The sequence below is a fragment of the Frieseomelitta varia genome, unplaced genomic scaffold (assembly GCF_011392965.1).
Source record: "Frieseomelitta varia isolate USP_RPSP 00005682 unplaced genomic scaffold, Fvar_1.2 scaffold_786, whole genome shotgun sequence".
Taxonomy (NCBI): domain Eukaryota; kingdom Metazoa; phylum Arthropoda; class Insecta; order Hymenoptera; family Apidae; genus Frieseomelitta; species Frieseomelitta varia.
Window position 1 is genome coordinate 174,986 of NW_025110574.1, and position 18,123 is coordinate 193,108.

The following is an 18,123-nucleotide window of genomic DNA, read 5'->3' on the forward strand; positions in this document are numbered from 1 at the left end:
GTAATAAAAATACATAATTTTCTTTTTTGTTTATATCGCATCGTTGCACGAGCAAACGTTTAATCAAACAATAGGCACTGCACATAAGTACCTTTGCCTTATCGAACGAAGAAGCAAAAGCACCAGTTTTCTTCTTTTATTAAACGTTAATATTTACGGTTATCTTTTTAAGGAGCCTCGTATCAGTATCACTTAAACATTACAATATATGTATGTGTATATGTATATACACATGCACATCAGCATGTAATACTTTTGTGAGAACAGGTATCAGGCGACCAAGTTAAATTCATCTTGGCATTCATTAATTTTGTACAAATTGTACTTTGTCTATCTCATCATGCTAACTAATATTATACCAAATCCGAGACACAAAGGATGTGTGACTATTCAATTAAATTTTTATATTAATTACGTACAAATAATAACCTAAAGAAATTTTTAATAACTATGTTCATTAAGAAAATCTGGAAAATTGTATTTCACGAGGTTAATTGTATTTATAATTGAAACTTTGGCGATCCGAGAACATGTACATGTACATCAATATACTATTCATAGTTGAGCGTCGGTTAGTCTTTTACTTTTCAATCCATACTTATACCCTGCTGTGAGTTGTTACCCAGGCGCCAACGCAATGAAGCACAATTAATGTGATCTAATGAAAATATAGGGACGTAATATATATTCTGATCATTCGTACAAATTTATACTTGATATGACTTTTTTTGTTCTATTGCAATATCATACTCAACAAATAATTTTTCATTTGGTATCTGTCGATGATAACACAGCTTCCGGTGATACATTTTTTAAACTACACGAAATTGTATAATCACTCGAAGATTTTTCATTTTGTACCGTAGTAGTCGCAAGTTCCGCATTCTTTATGTTTCCTTCGCACTTGATTTCTCTGAAGTTCGTAAATATATGTTATATATATTGGTGGAATTACACTTTTACGTATAATAAGAATATATAAACACATTTTACTTACCTGCTATCTACAATTTCACTTGGATTTGCATTTTTATCGGCAGTACATCCAGAGTACAAACTACTTTCGGTATTTTGGTGATTTATATTTGTTTCTATGTATGAAGCTGTACTATCAACTGTATCTTCAATTTTCACGTCACCTGCTCCAATGGCTTCCACGGTTACTTTGCTTCCCAACGGAGTTTCCATTTTGTTCTCAACTGTTGTGTTCGACATTTCTTTTTTACCTTCATCACACAATTTATTATCTATTATCACAGCATTCTCCACATTAAGAGCGTTTTCAAAATTGTCAAAATTTGCCCAACCAGTAGATTCAACTGGCTCTGATGATACAACATCCCATGGATTCACTTCAGGAATTGTAGGATTGGTTGGTAACGGTTCCATTGAACGCCAAGCTGAGATAAGAAATATTATTGCAATAGTGTCGCAAAAAATAAATATTGAGAATTACTATACATATTGAGACTAATAACTATATTAAAATTAACAATGAAATGAAAATTTATTTTGTACAAGAAAATAAAATAGGAATAAATATGAAAATTAAACCATACGCTCTGTAGAATCAATTTCCATGTGCATGTCTCGTGAATCTTCATCATCTTCATCGGATGAATTAGAATCATTATGTTGCTGTTTTGTTGGCCAATCACGTTTGTCTACCACTGTTTGAAAAGTGAGTTCTCCTTCATCGCCCCATTCTACTCCTGGGTTGCAATCCTCTAAATCTGCTTTTTGTTTTTGCTGACATATCTACACAAAATCATCAAAAGTTTTAAATTTAAGATGTTTATCAATGAATGTTATTAACGCATCTTATACCTTATTGAACATATCCTCTCTTTTGTCTAGATCTTCTTCGCTGATAGTAAAGGCCACTGTTGTTAATTGGCCAACTGAATTACTACAATAGTATTTATAAAAAAAAATATATGTATATATATATATATATATATTACAAAGATATAGCTTTATATTGTTTTTTCATTATAATATCAGTTTCCTAATTTTTTTTATGCATATAAACACAAATATATAATATATAAATCATATAATTAACAAAGTAGTTAGTAACAAAGTATATTTTACTTACTGAAGAGCATCATCGCCATCGTTAAATTGATCATCATGGAATCCAAAATTTTCAGGAAACTGTGGCGTCATATGTTGTCCCAGATAATTAGAGTAAAACTATGTTGTACAATATCGTGAAAAATAATAACATATTACAATTCAAAAACAAATTTTCTTAACTTACAATCTATTCTTTTTATGTATAAGAAGTATTTGTATTTATGTATATTATTTGTATCTTTTTTTTGTTATATATGACAGTTATTTTATACGAAAGTATGTTACTAACTTGTTCTACTCGTTGAACCTGAAGAAATTCTTCTTGGGGATAAGAACTATATTCATCTGGATTTTCAGTGGAACTCGTCATAGATGTTTGGGGTTTTCCACCCTAAATATTCGAATTATAACTTATAAAGTGACGAATAATTCTAATATTAATATAAAAATAAATAATATTTATCTAATGATTTATATTCATACCAAATGGATTTGATGAATCTTATTAATTTTTGTTAGTTCAATATTCACAAAATTATCCCAATTACTAAGACACTCAGGTAATAAATTATCCTTTAAAAATTTATCTAAAGTTTCGCTTTTTTCACGTTGATTAACAATATTATTTGCAACGTTTATTAAATGGCCCATGTATCCTTGTTTATTTTTCATTTCTTTATTTCTAAAATGTAAAAATGATTATTTTAATAAAATTATTGTATTACTATAAAATACAAACTTATGCAATATTATTTCAATTACTATTTAACATACTGTTTACTATCATTTTCATCCCATGCTTCCAAAATTCGCTCTATTAATCTGCATTTGTTAAATATCTAAAAATTAGTTTAATCAGATTAACTACAGATATAAATATAAATATTGATTCATTTTATTGATTGTAATACTTACATTATCATAAATAATATCATTTGTATCCTTAAAATCACAATTAATAGCTAAAGCCAGGCAAAATTGTACTTGAGTATGTAGAAAATTGTTCCACGAATATTTAAAAAATAAATCCTTAAAAGAAATGAAATAAATCTCTCAATCGTTTTTAGTTACTACAAATTGAATTATTCAATTTAATTACTCCTAATTGTTATTAAATTTACTTACGAGTAACGTTTGGAATGTTCCTAATTCTATTAAGACTTCATAAACCTTCACATTTTCGGTTGCCATTAATGTCGTGAATAACTTTGCAACATGTAAACGCGTAATACCTACTGGACATTCTAATACGCCAGTGGTTGTTTTAACAGGAGGTTTCTGTAGTATAAAGATTTAATTGTAAAAAATTATACTGAATATTTTTTTTCTATGTAATATTTAGGAAAATATTTCTTATAAAAATGTTAGATAAAATTAATCTACAGTATGGATTAAATATATAGTAACATTAATATTTACATTAGGTGGCTCCAGTAGAAGTTTGTGAAGTTGTTCTAGGTAAGGCAAAGTTGCATTTGATATCTTTATACGCTCTTCACTATCTGTAATCTCCTCTTCAATACCATTCCCGTGAACACTATCCTCATTTCTTCCACTAAAATTTCAGATAGAGCTGTTAATAAAATACGTATACTTGCTTGCAAGATATTAAAAAATTTTTTAAACAATTTACATCCTTACTTGTTAGGTTTTGGTAAAAGTGTAAGAAGTACCTGAATTCCACCAAGAATACTACTTTCTAGTTTTTCTCCAGTTAAAATAGTCTCTAGTAACAGGCTTACTGTATCTGCTCTGTAATAAACGACAGAATTTAAATATCTTAAATTATCTTCATATCTTCATTATTTATACTCACGATTCAAGAGTATTTAAAATAGGATCTGGACCAGTGCGTGCTGTACATGTACGTTGATATTCTCTCGCAGCAGTTATCATATCACAAAGTAATTGTGCAGCATTTGCATGCTTAGTTGATTCAGAATTTGAGGATAATAATTTTATCACTCTTTGTACTAATTGTTGACTATCCAACCACTGTGAAATCAATGAAAAATAAATACACAAAATTTAAAATAAAATAATACAATACAATAAATAAAGTACTTAGATTTGATATAAAATTAACTATATGTCAAAGAAAAAAATTTCAAGCTTCTTACATTTAGTATATTTTGCCGCATATTTCCTTCAACCTGACTAACAAGTTTCAGTACTAAGTCCATAATTGCAGATGTTTCTAAATGTTGTAAAAGCAGATCGACGCATGTCTGACGACTTTTCAAAAACTCTAAAAGCTGCAAACAAGTGAACTGATACGAATACCAGTTCTGATGGAAAAGATGGAAATATAGGATTTGTAGGTTCAGGTTATGATTAAGGAATAAAAGAAAGATAATTTAATGTTTAATACTTATAATATTTGTAATTATACTGTAATTATACTTTAATTACAAAGAATGTTATTGCATAAACTACGTTTCTATAAAGTTTCTTATATTCAAGTTTAATAAATTTATTACATTAACTTATAATCACCTGAAGAGTTTTGTGACCAATAAGTACTCCGATAGTCTTACTAAAAAATGATGCCAAAAGGGGATTTAATGGTTGATCTGTATCGATAAAAGAATAAAGTTTTGCCAACAATGCTTCGTTGCCTAAAATATCGTGAACTTTTATTAACATTTTTCTCAAAAATTTAGAGTTATATAATCTTTATATTATATAAAACACTCAAATTGTCATAAGTTCATTCAAACCTGCTAATTTTTCATTTAAGACTGGAACATCACAAGTTAGGAGCTCACAAGCTACATTTGGATATTTGTAGCGCCAACGTTCCTCTATGTCTGCTGATGGTTCTTTAGTTGTAAGTGTTATTAATTCTTCCATCACATCAGACCTTGTAAGACTATATAAACAATGTTATATTACAATGTATATATAAATATTTATAGAAATAATGTTTTAATTTCACTTACTAATCTATAAGTTTTTTATTTTGGCTTTTACATTCCTGTAATATATCTTCTTCATCCATTAATTCATGCAACGTAACATCCTAAAATTATGGATAAAATTAAATTAAATTTTTTTAATATTAGTACAAAAACAAGTGTTATTAAAATTATTGAATTATATTTCACAAACTAAAAAAGTAGATTATCGGACCCTTAAGATATCAGAATTTTTTTTTTTTTAAATAACATAAATGAAATAGTTTAATCTTAACATGAAGTAATTTAATAAATTATTGGAGTAATGAAGAAGAAAAAGAAAATATGTAAATATTACCAACACGATAGGAAATATGTAACTCTTGCAACAGATATAGTATGGTTTTTTTAAAAAAGCAATAGTCACTTTTTTTTTTAACAAACATCACAAACACATATTGTTGCAACGAATTTAGTATTTTGAAACATTTCTCGGAAATTATTGATACATTTTAGAAACTGCACAGAAGAATTAATACCATATCAAGAGAGATAAATAATAATTTTTAACTCGGTGGAATAAGGTAAAAAACCGAAATGCACGTAACATTTCTTGGACTCTTTGGCGAATTCTTTCACGTGTGTAAATTTAAATCGCGTTTTATCTAAAAAAAGACTCGCTTACCTCTTTGTTGAGAAGGGCCTCAATATTAGGGGATGACACGTAATTGTTTGCCCAAAACATGATGCGATCACGATACCTCCTCGCCTTACTCGACCACGATGTAATTAATCAGATGTGAAAATAATCACAACATTGAAGTGGCTACTAAAAAAATAACGTAATGCTTCGCGGGACAGAGAGTCAACTAACATTGCATGAACGTGTTAAAACGGTAACAACGCCGTGAATAACTGCAACAACAATTTTACAGCGTCACAATGGGAAATATAGCGATAGGATTTTTCTTCGAATTGCACGGACTTGAAAATGTCACCTTTTTCTCCTCGGGAAAGCAGAAATTCCAATCGAGGATTGTTTCAACTTTGACGTTTGCCGCAGATGTAATACTACTTCGCGATCGACTTTCAATCGAGCAAACGTACCTTATTTCAGAACATTTAGCTTCGTGATCAGAATGAAGCGCGGTTTTCACTGCAAGTGTTTCGCGATCGACATGCAAACCGGAGGTCAAACGAAAGAGACAAACTGCGAATCATTCTTTATAAATTGCATAAAGTATCAAAAATGAAAACTTAAGGAACGTATTGTATTTCAAATAATACGCGTAGAATAAAAAGCGGTAATCAAAAATCGAATAATATATATATATAATTATATATATATATTGTACAAAATATATTATATAAAAATCATGAAATATGACTAATAAAAGGCAACTTTTGAAACAAAATGATTATTTATTGATTAATATTATTTATTGTTTCATAATTGTATACATATAAGATATAAGATATAAAATATCAGAGAATATAAATTTAATTACAATTTTTGTATTTTTAAAAGAATTTTAGCAGATTACCAATTTCTTAGATGCAAAATTACTAATTTAGAAGATTACCAATTTTTTTTAAACAAAATTTAAAAAATTTTAGTTACTGTACTATACATATACTAATAGTTAGTTACTGTATACATATTTACTATATTATATGTATACAGTATATACTACATATACTATATGTATACAGTAACTAACTATTAATAAAGATTTTTTTAATATTATATTTTAATATTATTTAATAATCAAAATTAATAAATTTATATTAATAATACTTAATAATCAAAATTAATAAATTTATATTAATAATACTTAATAATCAAAATTAAAATTTATATAATATTTTTTATATAATATTTCTTTAATTTTAAAGATTAATAGTTTATTTAAATTAAAATTTTAATAATTAATTAATTTTTTAATTTCTTTAAATTTGCAACTTAATATTTTGTTTATAAACTATACTTAAAATTATTGATAAGATTAAATAAAATAAATAAAAATAAAAATATAATTATACAAGTAAATAATAATATATTTATTTTTTCATTAATTTTTAAATAAGTAGAAAAATTATTTATATATATGAATTTTTTTAAAATGATTAAATATTTTCATAATAATAATAATCTTGATAATAAATATAATAAATATAAATATGATAAAAATTTATTAAATTTTATTATTTCATATAAAAAATTTTAATATAAATCTAAATAATAATGGTAATATTGAATAAATTAATATTCATAATTTAAAAATACAATTTATAAGTTTATAATTAAAAGTAATATATAATTTTTTAAAATTTAATTTTATTAATAAATAAATTAAATAATATAAATTTAATTACTAAATTTAATTAATTAATTAATTTAAATAAAAAAATTGAATACATAATTATGGAAAATAATATATAGAAAATAATAAAAATTGTTTTATATTTAATAAATATGTAAAAATTATTAAAAAATTGTTAAAGGATGGATTATATGCATTCTATATGTACTACACTATGCATTCTATATATACTACACTATGCATTCTATATATACTACTGTGCATTTATATACTATAGTATTAGACAAAGAGACGCATTAGGCAAATACATTAGTGTCAGGTGGATCATTCAAATTTTAGATTCCAGTTTTTTCATTTTTAAAGGATTTGTTATCATACAAGATGGGTAAAAAAGATAAAAGCAAGAAGAAAATAAGTGGTAGTGTAAAAACTGCACTTAAAACGGAGAAAAAGTTGAATGCAAAACAGAAAAAGGAATTGGCGGCACTTGGCGAGGTTAGGAAAATATGAGATATGAGAAATAAATATAAGAAATTGTATTCGTATAAAATTCTTAAATGTGTCTAAACAATCTAAACAAAATAATTTTAATTTAAATAATGTAGAAGAGAGAAACATTTATAAAAATAGAATAAGTTTAAGTATTATAGATAATAAGTCATTATTAAAAGAATAAAACTTTTATATTTCAGTCTTGCTTAACATGAAATTTAAATGTAATTATAAATGTATAATGGATAATTCGTAAGGCAAAAATAATGTTGATTTGTTTTTTTATATTTTAGGATGATATAGAGCTTGTGATTGCTCAAATTGAAAAAGAAGAAGCTAAAAGACAACGTGTTATTGAAAAAATAGTGCCACCACCATCTAGACGTGTAAATTTTACTTTAACAACACATCCTTTCAAAGATGAACTTATTATGCTTGGTGGAGAATTTCATGATGGACGAACGGTAGACTAACGTTTTACTTATATAAAACGTTATAAATAATAATATCTATTAATTTTAACTACTTGGTAAATCTCATTTATCTTTAGACGGTTGTTTATGGAGATATGTTTATATACAACTTGAACAAAAATGAGTGGATGGTCGTTAAAGCACCTGGTGCTCCACCTCCACGTTGCGGTCATCAGGCTGTGACTACAACTGCAAATAAAGGAGAACTTTGGGTATTTGGTGGTGAATTTTCAAGCCCTTCAGAGTCACAATTTTATCATTATAGAGATTTATGGGTTTATCGATTTGCAGAGAAAAAATGGGAAAAAATTTTGTATGTTGATCATGCTTTTTAAGTATTATATAAATAAAATTTTTTTATTGCTTATTTTTCTTAATTTCTTGATCTTCAGGTCTTCTGGTGGACCATCTGCCAGGAGTGGTCATAGGATGGTACATATAAAAAAACAATTAATAGTATTTGGTGGATTTCATGATAATTTAAGAGATTATAAATATTTCAATGATGTATATATATTTAATCTTGAAACATATGTCTGGCACAAGGTTGAGTTATCTGGTAAGATTTTAATAAACAAGAAATTTTTTAGTTTTAGAGCAGATTATTACATTAATATAATTTGTGTAAACAGGTACTCCACCACTCCCAAGATCTGGATGCATACTGTTACCAACATCTGAAAATAAACTTATTGTTTACGGTGGTTATAGTAAGGAAAGAATAAAGAAGGATGTTGATAAAGGTTGCATTCATAATGACATGTTTTTAATGACTCCTGAAAGTAAGTAATTCTTTAAAATGTTTTAAAATGTTTTGCATGAAAATTTTAAATAGTATTTAATATTATTTCATAGAAAATGATCAGACTGGCTTAAAATGGAAATGGGTGTCTGTAAAGCAATCAGGAATTAAGGTATTGCCACGATGTAGTGCACCTGCCACTTTGATTCAACCAAATTTGGCTTACATATTTGGTGGAGTTTTTGATGAAGAAGAAGAAGAGGAACTTCGTGGAACATTTTACAACGATTTGTTAGCTTTAGATTTAGAAAAATTTCAATGGCACATAGGTAAATATATTAATTAATATAAAATTTTTCGTAAAATAATAGAATAAATACATTATTGCTCATTATCAGTGACACTGAATGGAAAAAAAGATGTAACTACACGACGTCGAAGAAGAAAACTGAAGGAAGAAAATAGACAAGAAAATGATATTGAAGCTGGAGATGATGATGATATAGATATGCAAGAACCCTCTTCTACTTCTGTTGAATCTACAGTTATTGATGATGACGAAATATTTACAGTTACAATAGGACCAACACAAACATTTACTGCTGATAAGAAAGAAAATGTACATAAAAATGTGTTTGTTCCATGTCCAAGAATGAATTCTGGATTAGTTGCAAAGCATAATATCTTATATTTATATGGCGGTATATTCGAAGATGAAAATAGACAATATACACTCAACGACTTTTATAGTTTAGGTATTTATGTTATGTAATCATCAATTTCATAAATATTATATGTACATGTAACAGAAATTTATATTTATATTTAATTTATTGTTATAGATTGTCGTAAACTAGAAGAATGGAATACAATATTAAAGGATGATTTATCTTCACAAAATTGGTATGATTCTAGTGATTCTAGTTCAGACAGTGAGGATACAGATGATAGTAATGAAAATGAGGATGATTCTTCAAACAAACAAATGGATATTGATGAAAGTTAATGATTTCATTGTATTGTACAATACTTTGTAAATGTAATGTAAAATGCTTTAAATATAATTAAATTATTTTTTATATTTAATTTGACTTCAATTTTATTTTAAAATATTCTTCTAATTTATTTTAAAGTGATCGATTTTAATTTTTTTGTACAACTGTCTTCTTCCAAGATGTTCTTCTCAAGTTGTTGCAAAATAGAAGAATTCTAGAAATAAAATATTATTAAAGTAATAATATAATATAAATTGTCACAAGTATAAAATATAAATATAAAATTTTTAAAATTACCTCGATGACAATAAATAACGTGCAATGAGGACTATAAGAATAAGAAATACTATTTTTATTTTCTGTATAATTATTCTTTGAGAATATCAAAATATTGAAAATTTTGCTTCCACCTTTAATTAAATTTATGACATTATTATAAAAAGTAAAATCTTCTAATTTACTTGTTACAATATGAACTGTAAATAAAAGTCATTGTTAACTTCTTAATGTATTAGCACATATACATATAATCTATAAATAATTACCTTCTGGATTTAATTTTTTACTGGCATTACCCATAATACCTCTGATTTTTAATATAATATTTATGACTTCATTTATTCTTTCATCTAAAGAAACATCTCTCCATTCATTGAACTGTAATATACATAAATTTATTAGTTTTAAGCATATTAGAATGTCAATATGTCATCTTACCTGTTCTGGCATTGGATATTGTCCTTCCATTAATGATGGAATTGATACAAATTCTGGAAATTTATTTGATAATCTTTTATATAAATCGTCAGACAGATATGGAATTATAGGTGCAGATATACGTAAAAATGCTTCTAAACATTTTCTTAAGCTATATGTATGACTTATATGTATATCCGTGTCTTTATCCTTATATCCCCATTTGGTAGTTTCCTATAAGATCAGATCTCCAATTATGTTTCAAATAGTTTCAATATTTTTATAAAATAATCAACATATTATAAAAATTTAGTCATGTTTAAAATAATTAAAATTATATTTTTTCAATAATGACAAATTTAATAATCGTGATCTTACCAAATAATAATCACAAAATTCATAATATAGAAATTGTTTCATTGATGCAACAACTTGATGAAAATCTCGTTGTGAGAATGAATCATTGACTTCATTTATCATTAGAGATAATCTGCTTAAAATCCACTGATCAATAATTGCCATATTTGTAGGTTTTTGATACACTTGTTCACCTGTCATAAGCAGGATATATTTGCTTGCCTGCCAAATTTTATTTAAAAAATATTTGCTTGTTTGGAACTCCATAATATCAAATTTAATATGTTGCTCTGTTTAGATAAAAATATCTGTATGTAAAATGAGTAAAATTTTAAAAATAAATCCTAGTGATTGATATGTACTAACTTTTGATATTGTGACTGCATAATGTCATACGTAAAGCGTCTGTACCATGTTCTGGTATACCATTAGGAAACTGCTTTTTATTTGCGCTTAACATTCGTTTTAGAGCAGATTCGCTAACTAAACCTGCATTATAACTTTCTTTCATTTGTGCAACAAGGTTCTATTACATCATAATATTTAATAAATTAATATTGAATGAAATACATCTTAGAATGAAACACACATATTAATACTTACATTTAAAGTGATACCATTGATAATATTTTCTGGAGAAACAATATTTCCAGTTGTTTTAGACATTTTCTTTCCATAAGTATCACATAAAAGACCATGTAATAAAACTTCCTGGATTAACAATTCTTAAATAGGTATTAAAAAATAAAAAGGTATAAAGATTATAAGTATTAAAAAATAAGAAGAAAAAAAATTAATAAAATAAATCTCATGATCTTACATTAAAGGGTATGCAATTAGTCAATTCCAATCCTAGCATTACCATTCTTGCAACCCAAAAGAAAAGAATATCACTTCCTGTTTCCATTAATGTTAAAGGGTAATATTTTTCAAAATCTTCGCTCTAAAAATGTTTCCTAATACAGTTTTATATATTATTTAATTATTATAATAATATTCAATTATTATTTTATACCTTCTTTGGCCATCCCATTACTGCGAACGGAAGTATTGCAGAAGAAAACCAAGTATCTAATACATCTTGATCTTTATATAATTTTATGTCTTGTCCATATTTATTTTGTACAAAAGTTTTTGCATCATCTTCAGTTCGACTAATTATCCATTCAGTTTTACCTTCTACTGTAATGTAATATGCAGGAATAGAATGACCCCACCATATTTGTCTCGAAATACACCAATCTCTAGAAGAAACATTATAATTAAGATGTATATTATCAATTTTTTTAAACGTATTGTTATATTTTCTATTTACCTGATATTATTAAGATAGTTATACCACGAATCTTCATAACTATTAGGTACTATTTTTAAATGACCTTGTTTCACAGCTTGTATTGCTTTTCGAGCCATGTCTTTACATTTAATAAACCATTGTTCTTTAAGTAAATATTCCACAACATCGTGGGATCGTGAACACAATGGCACATACATGTTATGGTCGCTGATACTTTTTAAGAGACCTTTATTTGACAATTCGTTTAAAACTTTTTCTCGAGCAATAAATCTTGGCAAACCCTGAAATAGAGATAATATAAAGAAAATACGTTAAAACAAATCTTCTAAAAAATACAATTATTTAAGTAAAAGATAACTATACTTTAAATAGTTTGCCTGTTTCAGTTATATTTCCATGTTCATCAATAACTTCAATGATTTCTAATTGATGATTCATTGCAATTTGATAATCTAAAGGATCATGTGCTGGTGTAACTTTTATGGCACCTAAACGATTTTTTTTTATAAGAGTATGCCACAGACTAATGAAAATGTAAAATAATTAAAATATAATTACCTGTACCATATTCTCTATCAACTAAAGGATCAGAAATAACAGGAATATATGTTTCTTTCAAGGCATGCCAAACTTGTTGCCCAATATATTTTGCATACCTTTCGTCATCTGGATGAACAGCAATTGCTACATCTCCAAAAACAGTTTCTGGTCTGGTAGTTGCTACTATTATTTCATGTTCTAAGAAAATTGAAATAAAATTTCTTATATAGATTGATTATACATATTATGGTAATAATACAGTTAAATAATCATACTTGAATCTTTCACTGGATAAGCTATATGTGCTATTTCACCAAATGTAACCATTCTCTTATATCCTGGAACTTGGAACTGTGTCTTTTTGGTAAGGTATACACGTTCTACCTCAATATCTGATATTGTACTACATAAAGTAGGAGACCAATTTATTAAATCTTTCTTCCTATATAATAAGTTTCGTTTGTTTAACATGACAAGTGCCTCTATCACAGCGATATTATGATTCTAAAATTTCCAATATGAAAAAATATTTTGCTTTCTGAAAATTTCAGATACTCTTTATTAAAAGAATTATATTTTACCTTACTCATTGTAAAGTATTCCCTTGACCAATCTAAACTGGCACCCAAAGTTTCTAACTGAGATTTCATAATATTTTGTTTTTCATCTTTCCATTGCCATACAAATGATAAAAACTGATCTTTTCCCATAGTTGACTTGTTAATACCTTTTGTTTTAAAAAGATGTTTTTCTACCATCATTTGTGTCGCAATTCCAGCATGATCAAATGCTGGAATCCATATCACAGGATGTCCCTTCATTCTATACCTAAATGTCAATTATTTTTAAATTAATATTTAATTTAATATCCAAGAATTAATAACTTTTGCAAAAATACCATCTTGCTAATATATCTTGAATTACTACAGTCAACGCATGTCCTAAATGCAATGTTCCAGTTACATTAGGAGGAGGTAAGAGCATTTTCAATGCTTCTTTTTCATTATCTTTAATAGTGAAATAATCATTGTTTTTCCAAATCTGAAACCATTCATGTTCAGCTTCTTTAGCATTAAAAGTTTTTGGAAAATCTAAAAGAGATAATAAAAATCATTCACTTTTAATGTAACTTTCAATGTACAAATTATATAAATACCTGACAAAAGTTGAATAGAAAGTTTATTGCAGCAATATTTATAATTCTTATTAAGGCGTTGTAAATTTTTACACTGCATGACTATCATTGTAAATTAAATGCATATTATGTTAGATATGTCTCCTTTTAACCTATACGTTTAACAAAATATAACCAATGATACGAGTAAATCATGCGATTACTGTAATCATAAATAATTTTTATTATATATAATTGGGCTAGTGTAATATATATGTATTTTTGTTTGAAATTCAAATACTTCTTATATGTTGTTTTCAATTAATGACTTCATATTAGAATGGCTTTCCTTAAAACGATTTCAATAATATGTTACTGTTTATTGATTTTTTTTTATTACCAATTTACTAAATACAATACATTATTAAATAAATAATATTTTTCTTTTGAAATAGTAATTTTTATATATGTACATTTATGTGTATACGTTACATGCTTCCCTGAAACAAAATTTTAATCTCATAGATATCTGCATGTTACTTGTATATTAATTCGCAGTATAATATAAATTTTTTTAAATATTATTAGATATTCATTTGTATCTTTTGTTTAATTATTTGTTGATCTTCTTGATAAATTTTGCAATCTTTTTATCGATGAATTATACGTAAATACGTAAATAAAATAACCGAGGAAATAATTTTTATTTAATGATAATTTAACATATCAATTTGTTTTAATACATGATCAAAAATTTCAATTCAGAATATACGACGTAATAATCATTGCATTAAATACATGCAATTTCTCAATCTTTACATATACGAAATACAAACAATTACAATGATAATTTCTGTCGTTTATTTTATTTTTACTGATTTTTGTCTGATTCGCTGATAAAAAATTTACAGCAAATAAATTCGTGCGATTCAAAGGTTCGTACTGATACCGGGGTCAAAGTCCATTGGCTGGCCTTGGATTATACTAATTGTAGAAATAAAAAAAGATGCTTAAAAGGAATGCAGCTCCGATTGGTTATATCGGACAGATTCAACACAACGTTAAAAATAAGGACGCTGTTTGGCAGAAAATGTTACACATACTCGAAAACAAACTCACAACACGAGAGTGAGCGAGGGATTTACCTTTGCTCCTCTGCCGTCCCGGTTGCCATCTCTCATTTCTATAATTGATGTCTCATGCTCAAATGCTGTTCGTTTCCATTTCAACTCCAGTTGTCTCAAGTGAGACAAGTTAAATGCAAGTAGTTGACAACAATTGAGGCATTTTCCATATTTGTTAGTGTTATCGCAGTACATATTTTATAATTTTTATATTTTCTTAAATAATGAACGTAAGTATTAATGATTTTGTCGTTATACGCTTTGGCATTACTATTATAAATATAAACTTGTATAGCATAAAATCATTTGCATTTTTATTACGTACGTTAGATTGTTTTATATACTTGTTATTTTCCATACGAATTTCAGGAAGCATATTTCCTGTTGAGAATAACATGATTTTTGATTTCATTGATACTGGACTTTGTCGACATCGCGAAATTTCGTCGACATCGTTTTTTTTTCTTTCGCTTTTTAAATAAAATTTACTCTTTTTAAGATAATAGATATTATATTGAGAAAGTAGATTAAAAAAGTATATTATAGTAAACGTTCTATGTACATGTTTAAAATATTTAAGAGGAAATATTTATGTGTTACAAGTCATTTTGTCAGAAACTATAGCACATATCGATTAATTTTTTGTTTTTTTAATTTAATAGTACGAAGGAACTGATTATTTGAAAAATAAAAGATTTCTTTGAAGTGATGCTTAAGTGTCAAAGGGGATTTCTACGTTTTTTTAAATGGAATATCATATTTTTTTTATATAGTTCTTAAACACATTTAAATAGTTCTTATAACATTTGCAGCATTTCTTGTTATTCTACATAATTAAAAAGTGATACGAAAGAGATAACAAAAAAATTTTGTAGGGATACCAAGGAGAAATTGAAATAGATACATTCTGAAGTAGAATTCATTTTATTAAATGGTCAAAATATTAATCACACATTGACTTCTAAACATTTACTTAGTAACGCATTATTTTTTACATTTGACAATATTATTAAAATTACGGATTTACATGTATTTTGTATCCTTCTTCTTGTCTTCTTTTGTTGTAGATGCAATATTCATAACTTTGTATTATAGGTAATAATAGTGTCTAATAGCGTCAAATCCAGTGATCTAGGCAGCCACAAGCATGGTTCACCTATTATCCATCTATCTTCCTTTGTCATAACTAAAATAAATGTCATTCAGTTTCATAAGAGCTATTTAAAGAAAAAGAAAAAAATATGATAATACATTTAAAAAAACAGACACATTCCTTTGATACTCAAACGATATCTCAAAATATATAATCAGCTCCTTTGTACTATTAAATTTAAAAAAAAAAGATTAATCGATATATCCACCACAGTTTCTAAGAAAAACAATACTTGAAATACTTTAAGTGAACCATTCTATATATATATATATATATATATAAATACACACACACATATGTATATATTATATATATATATTTTTTAGGGATTAGTTGCTCTTGTAACTGGTGGTGCATCTGGTTTGGGACTTGGTGTTGTACGAAGATTTATAAAAGAAGGTGCCAAAGTTGCTGTTGCTGATTTACCAAGATCTAAAGGAAATGAAATTGCTAAAGAGCTTGGAGAATCTGCTACTTTTATACCAACGGATGTAAATAGCAAAATAAATATATCATAAATATTATTAATTTTCTACTGCCAAGTATGTATGAGGCTTTTCTACTGCTAAGTAATGTACATACAAAATTTTTACTGATTTACTTTCATTGCATAATTTCCTTGTAAATATATCAAAATAGAGTGATCAATTGTATTAATCTCGTTTTAATTTACATTAATAAAATTTGTACATTTGTTAAAAAGAATATATAGAAAATCAGAGGTGTCTCTGTTTTAAGTACTTATTAATTCTCTGTTTTGGCAGTAGAGTTAATATTATTGATAACATAGTAATAGGAAGTACATAAATTCATAACAGTATAGTATAATGATCAAATAAAGTAAAGAGATATCAATCAAATTTTAAATAATATTATTGTAGTATATTTTTTCTTCATATTTATATCAGAATTATAGTATGAAAATTAGCAGTATGAAACTTTATAGTTCTATTAATTCCAATGTTATTATTGTTATTGATCTTAATTTAATGTATGTATACTACAGTTAATATTATTAAGATTGTAAATCACCATTAAAAATATATAAACATATATATCATATACATGTGAATTTTGCCTGAGAAATTTCTGTATCAATAACGATTTGTTTCGTTTTACAGGTTACATCGGAGGACGATGTAACTGCTGCTATAGATACAATAAGTAAGAAGTTCCAAAAATTAAATGTCGTGGTAAATGCAGCAGGAATAGCTGTTGCCCACAAAGTGTATAATTTTAATAAAAATGCTCCACATCAAGCAGATACTTTTACGAAAGTGCTTCATGTAAATACTTTTGGAACATTTAACGTTATTAGATTATCTATACCACTTCTGCATAAAAACGAGCCAGACAAAGATGGACAACGTGGAGTAATAATTAATACAGCAAGCATTGCGGCATTTGATGGACAAATGGGTCAGGTGGCATACTCTGCTAGCAAAGGTGCAATTGTTGGTATGACTTTGCCGTTGGCTCGCGACCTCGCTACAGCTGGCATTCGTGTTGTTACAATCGCTCCAGGATTATTTGATACACCGATGCTAGGAAGTTTACCAGAGAAAGTGCGTGAATTTTTAACGAGAACAGTACCATTTCCAAACAGATTGGGTAATCCTGATGAATATGCCAATCTAGCACAACATATTGTTGAAAATCATCTCCTAAATGGAGAAGTGATAAGATTAGATGGTGCTCTCAGAATGCAGCCTTGAATGCAAGTTTGTTAATAATTTTATATTGTTTATATGAACATGGAACGTGGATAAAGGATTTTCATAAACATGGATGTTATAAATAAAAATAATTATGAATAAAACGGTTTTTTTTACATGCAACA

At 26.6% G+C, this 18,123-nt stretch overlaps 4 protein-coding genes across 12 annotated transcripts; 2 read left to right on the forward strand and 2 right to left on the reverse strand.

Moving 5' to 3' along the window:
• Nucleotides 1–475: 475 nt before the first annotated feature.
• LOC122535902 (serine/threonine-protein phosphatase 6 regulatory subunit 3) lies at nt 476–6,185 on the reverse strand. Of its 5 annotated transcripts, none has more exons than XM_043667805.1 (19): nt 5,662–6,185; nt 5,022–5,101; nt 4,800–4,951; nt 4,576–4,697; nt 4,200–4,367; nt 3,896–4,074; nt 3,721–3,831; nt 3,499–3,634; nt 3,205–3,357; nt 2,995–3,108; nt 2,854–2,918; nt 2,563–2,761; nt 2,369–2,470; nt 2,099–2,196; nt 1,828–1,909; nt 1,560–1,758; nt 1,308–1,400; nt 998–1,226; nt 476–913 (listed from the first exon to the last, which is right to left on the reverse strand). In XM_043667805.1, the coding sequence occupies exons 1-19, from the start codon at nt 5,719–5,721 to the stop codon at nt 766–768; spliced, it is 2,490 nt and encodes an 829-aa protein (XP_043523740.1). In that variant the 5' UTR covers nt 5,722–6,185; the 3' UTR covers nt 476–765. The 5 variants fall into 5 exon arrangements, with proteins under 5 accessions (XP_043523740.1, XP_043523736.1, XP_043523737.1 ...); XM_043667801.1 differs by having other exon boundaries at nt 998–1,400; nt 5,662–5,891; nt 5,975–6,184; XM_043667802.1 differs by having other exon boundaries at nt 476–658; nt 756–913; nt 998–1,400; nt 5,662–6,184.
• A 1,392-nt stretch (nt 6,186–7,577) lies between these two features.
• Nucleotides 7,578–10,093, forward strand: LOC122535904 (kelch domain-containing protein 4). Its single transcript, XM_043667806.1, has 8 exons — nt 7,578–7,795; nt 8,086–8,256; nt 8,343–8,578; nt 8,658–8,824; nt 8,898–9,047; nt 9,121–9,336; nt 9,406–9,762; nt 9,850–10,093. The coding sequence occupies exons 1-8, from the start codon at nt 7,682–7,684 to the stop codon at nt 10,011–10,013; spliced, it is 1,575 nt and encodes a 524-aa protein (XP_043523741.1). The 5' UTR covers nt 7,578–7,681; the 3' UTR covers nt 10,014–10,093.
• LOC122535901 (valine--tRNA ligase-like) lies at nt 9,824–15,229 on the reverse strand. 5 transcript variants are annotated; one of them, XM_043667800.1, is made up of 17 exons: nt 15,152–15,229; nt 14,049–14,179; nt 13,791–13,983; nt 13,474–13,720; nt 13,168–13,396; nt 12,911–13,090; nt 12,716–12,840; nt 12,371–12,633; nt 12,071–12,299; nt 11,876–11,998; nt 11,659–11,766; nt 11,422–11,581; nt 11,077–11,345; nt 10,720–10,932; nt 10,548–10,659; nt 10,300–10,478; nt 9,824–10,216 (listed from the first exon to the last, which is right to left on the reverse strand). In XM_043667800.1, the coding sequence occupies exons 2-17, from the start codon at nt 14,134–14,136 to the stop codon at nt 10,130–10,132; spliced, it is 2,805 nt and encodes a 934-aa protein (XP_043523735.1). In that variant the 5' UTR covers nt 14,137–14,179; nt 15,152–15,229; the 3' UTR covers nt 9,824–10,129. The 5 variants fall into 5 exon arrangements, with proteins under 5 accessions (XP_043523735.1, XP_043523733.1, XP_043523732.1 ...); XM_043667798.1 differs by lacking the exon at nt 15,152–15,229 and adding an exon at nt 14,950–15,112; XM_043667797.1 differs by lacking the exon at nt 15,152–15,229 and adding an exon at nt 14,956–15,111.
• Nucleotides 15,194–18,102, forward strand: LOC122535905 (3-hydroxyacyl-CoA dehydrogenase type-2). The gene is made up of 3 exons (XM_043667807.1): nt 15,194–15,360; nt 16,610–16,774; nt 17,405–18,102. Exons 1-3 carry the CDS (start codon nt 15,355–15,357, stop codon nt 17,996–17,998), a joined length of 765 nt encoding a protein of 254 aa, XP_043523742.1. The 5' UTR covers nt 15,194–15,354; the 3' UTR covers nt 17,999–18,102.
• The last annotated feature ends 21 nt before the right edge of the window (nt 18,103–18,123 follow it).

Bases quoted from the DNA above. Each gene is read 5' to 3' on its own strand.
- LOC122535902 (XM_043667801.1), bottom strand. From the start codon at position 5,721: ATGTTTTGGGCAAACAATTACGTGTCATCCCCTAATATTGAGGCCCTT. The intron at 3,358-3,498 runs GTAAATATTAAT...TTTATACTACAG, and splicing joins TTCTACTGGAGCCACCTAAT to AAACCTCCTGTTAAAACAAC. The intron at 1,401-1,559 runs GTATGGTTTAAT...TTCTTATCTCAG, and splicing joins GGAAATTGATTCTACAGAGC to CTTGGCGTTCAATGGAACCG.
- LOC122535904 (XM_043667806.1), top strand. From the start codon at position 7,682: ATGGGTAAAAAAGATAAAAGCAAGAAGAAAATAAGTGGTAGTGTAAAA. The intron at 9,048-9,120 runs GTAAGTAATTCT...ATTATTTCATAG, and splicing joins GTTTTTAATGACTCCTGAAA to AAAATGATCAGACTGGCTTA. The intron at 9,337-9,405 runs GTAAATATATTA...GCTCATTATCAG, and splicing joins AAAATTTCAATGGCACATAG to TGACACTGAATGGAAAAAAA.
- LOC122535901 (XM_043667800.1), bottom strand. From the start codon at position 14,136: ATGATAGTCATGCAGTGTAAAAATTTACAACGCCTTAATAAGAATTAT. The intron at 11,999-12,070 runs GTATAAAATAAT...AAACATTTTTAG, and splicing joins TAATGGGATGGCCAAAGAAG to AGCGAAGATTTTGAAAAATA. The intron at 10,217-10,299 runs GTAATTTTAAAA...TTTTATTTCTAG, and splicing joins CGTTATTTATTGTCATCGAG to AATTCTTCTATTTTGCAACA.
- LOC122535905 (XM_043667807.1), top strand. The intron at 16,775-17,404 runs GTAAATAGCAAA...TTCGTTTTACAG, and splicing joins CTACTTTTATACCAACGGAT to GTTACATCGGAGGACGATGT.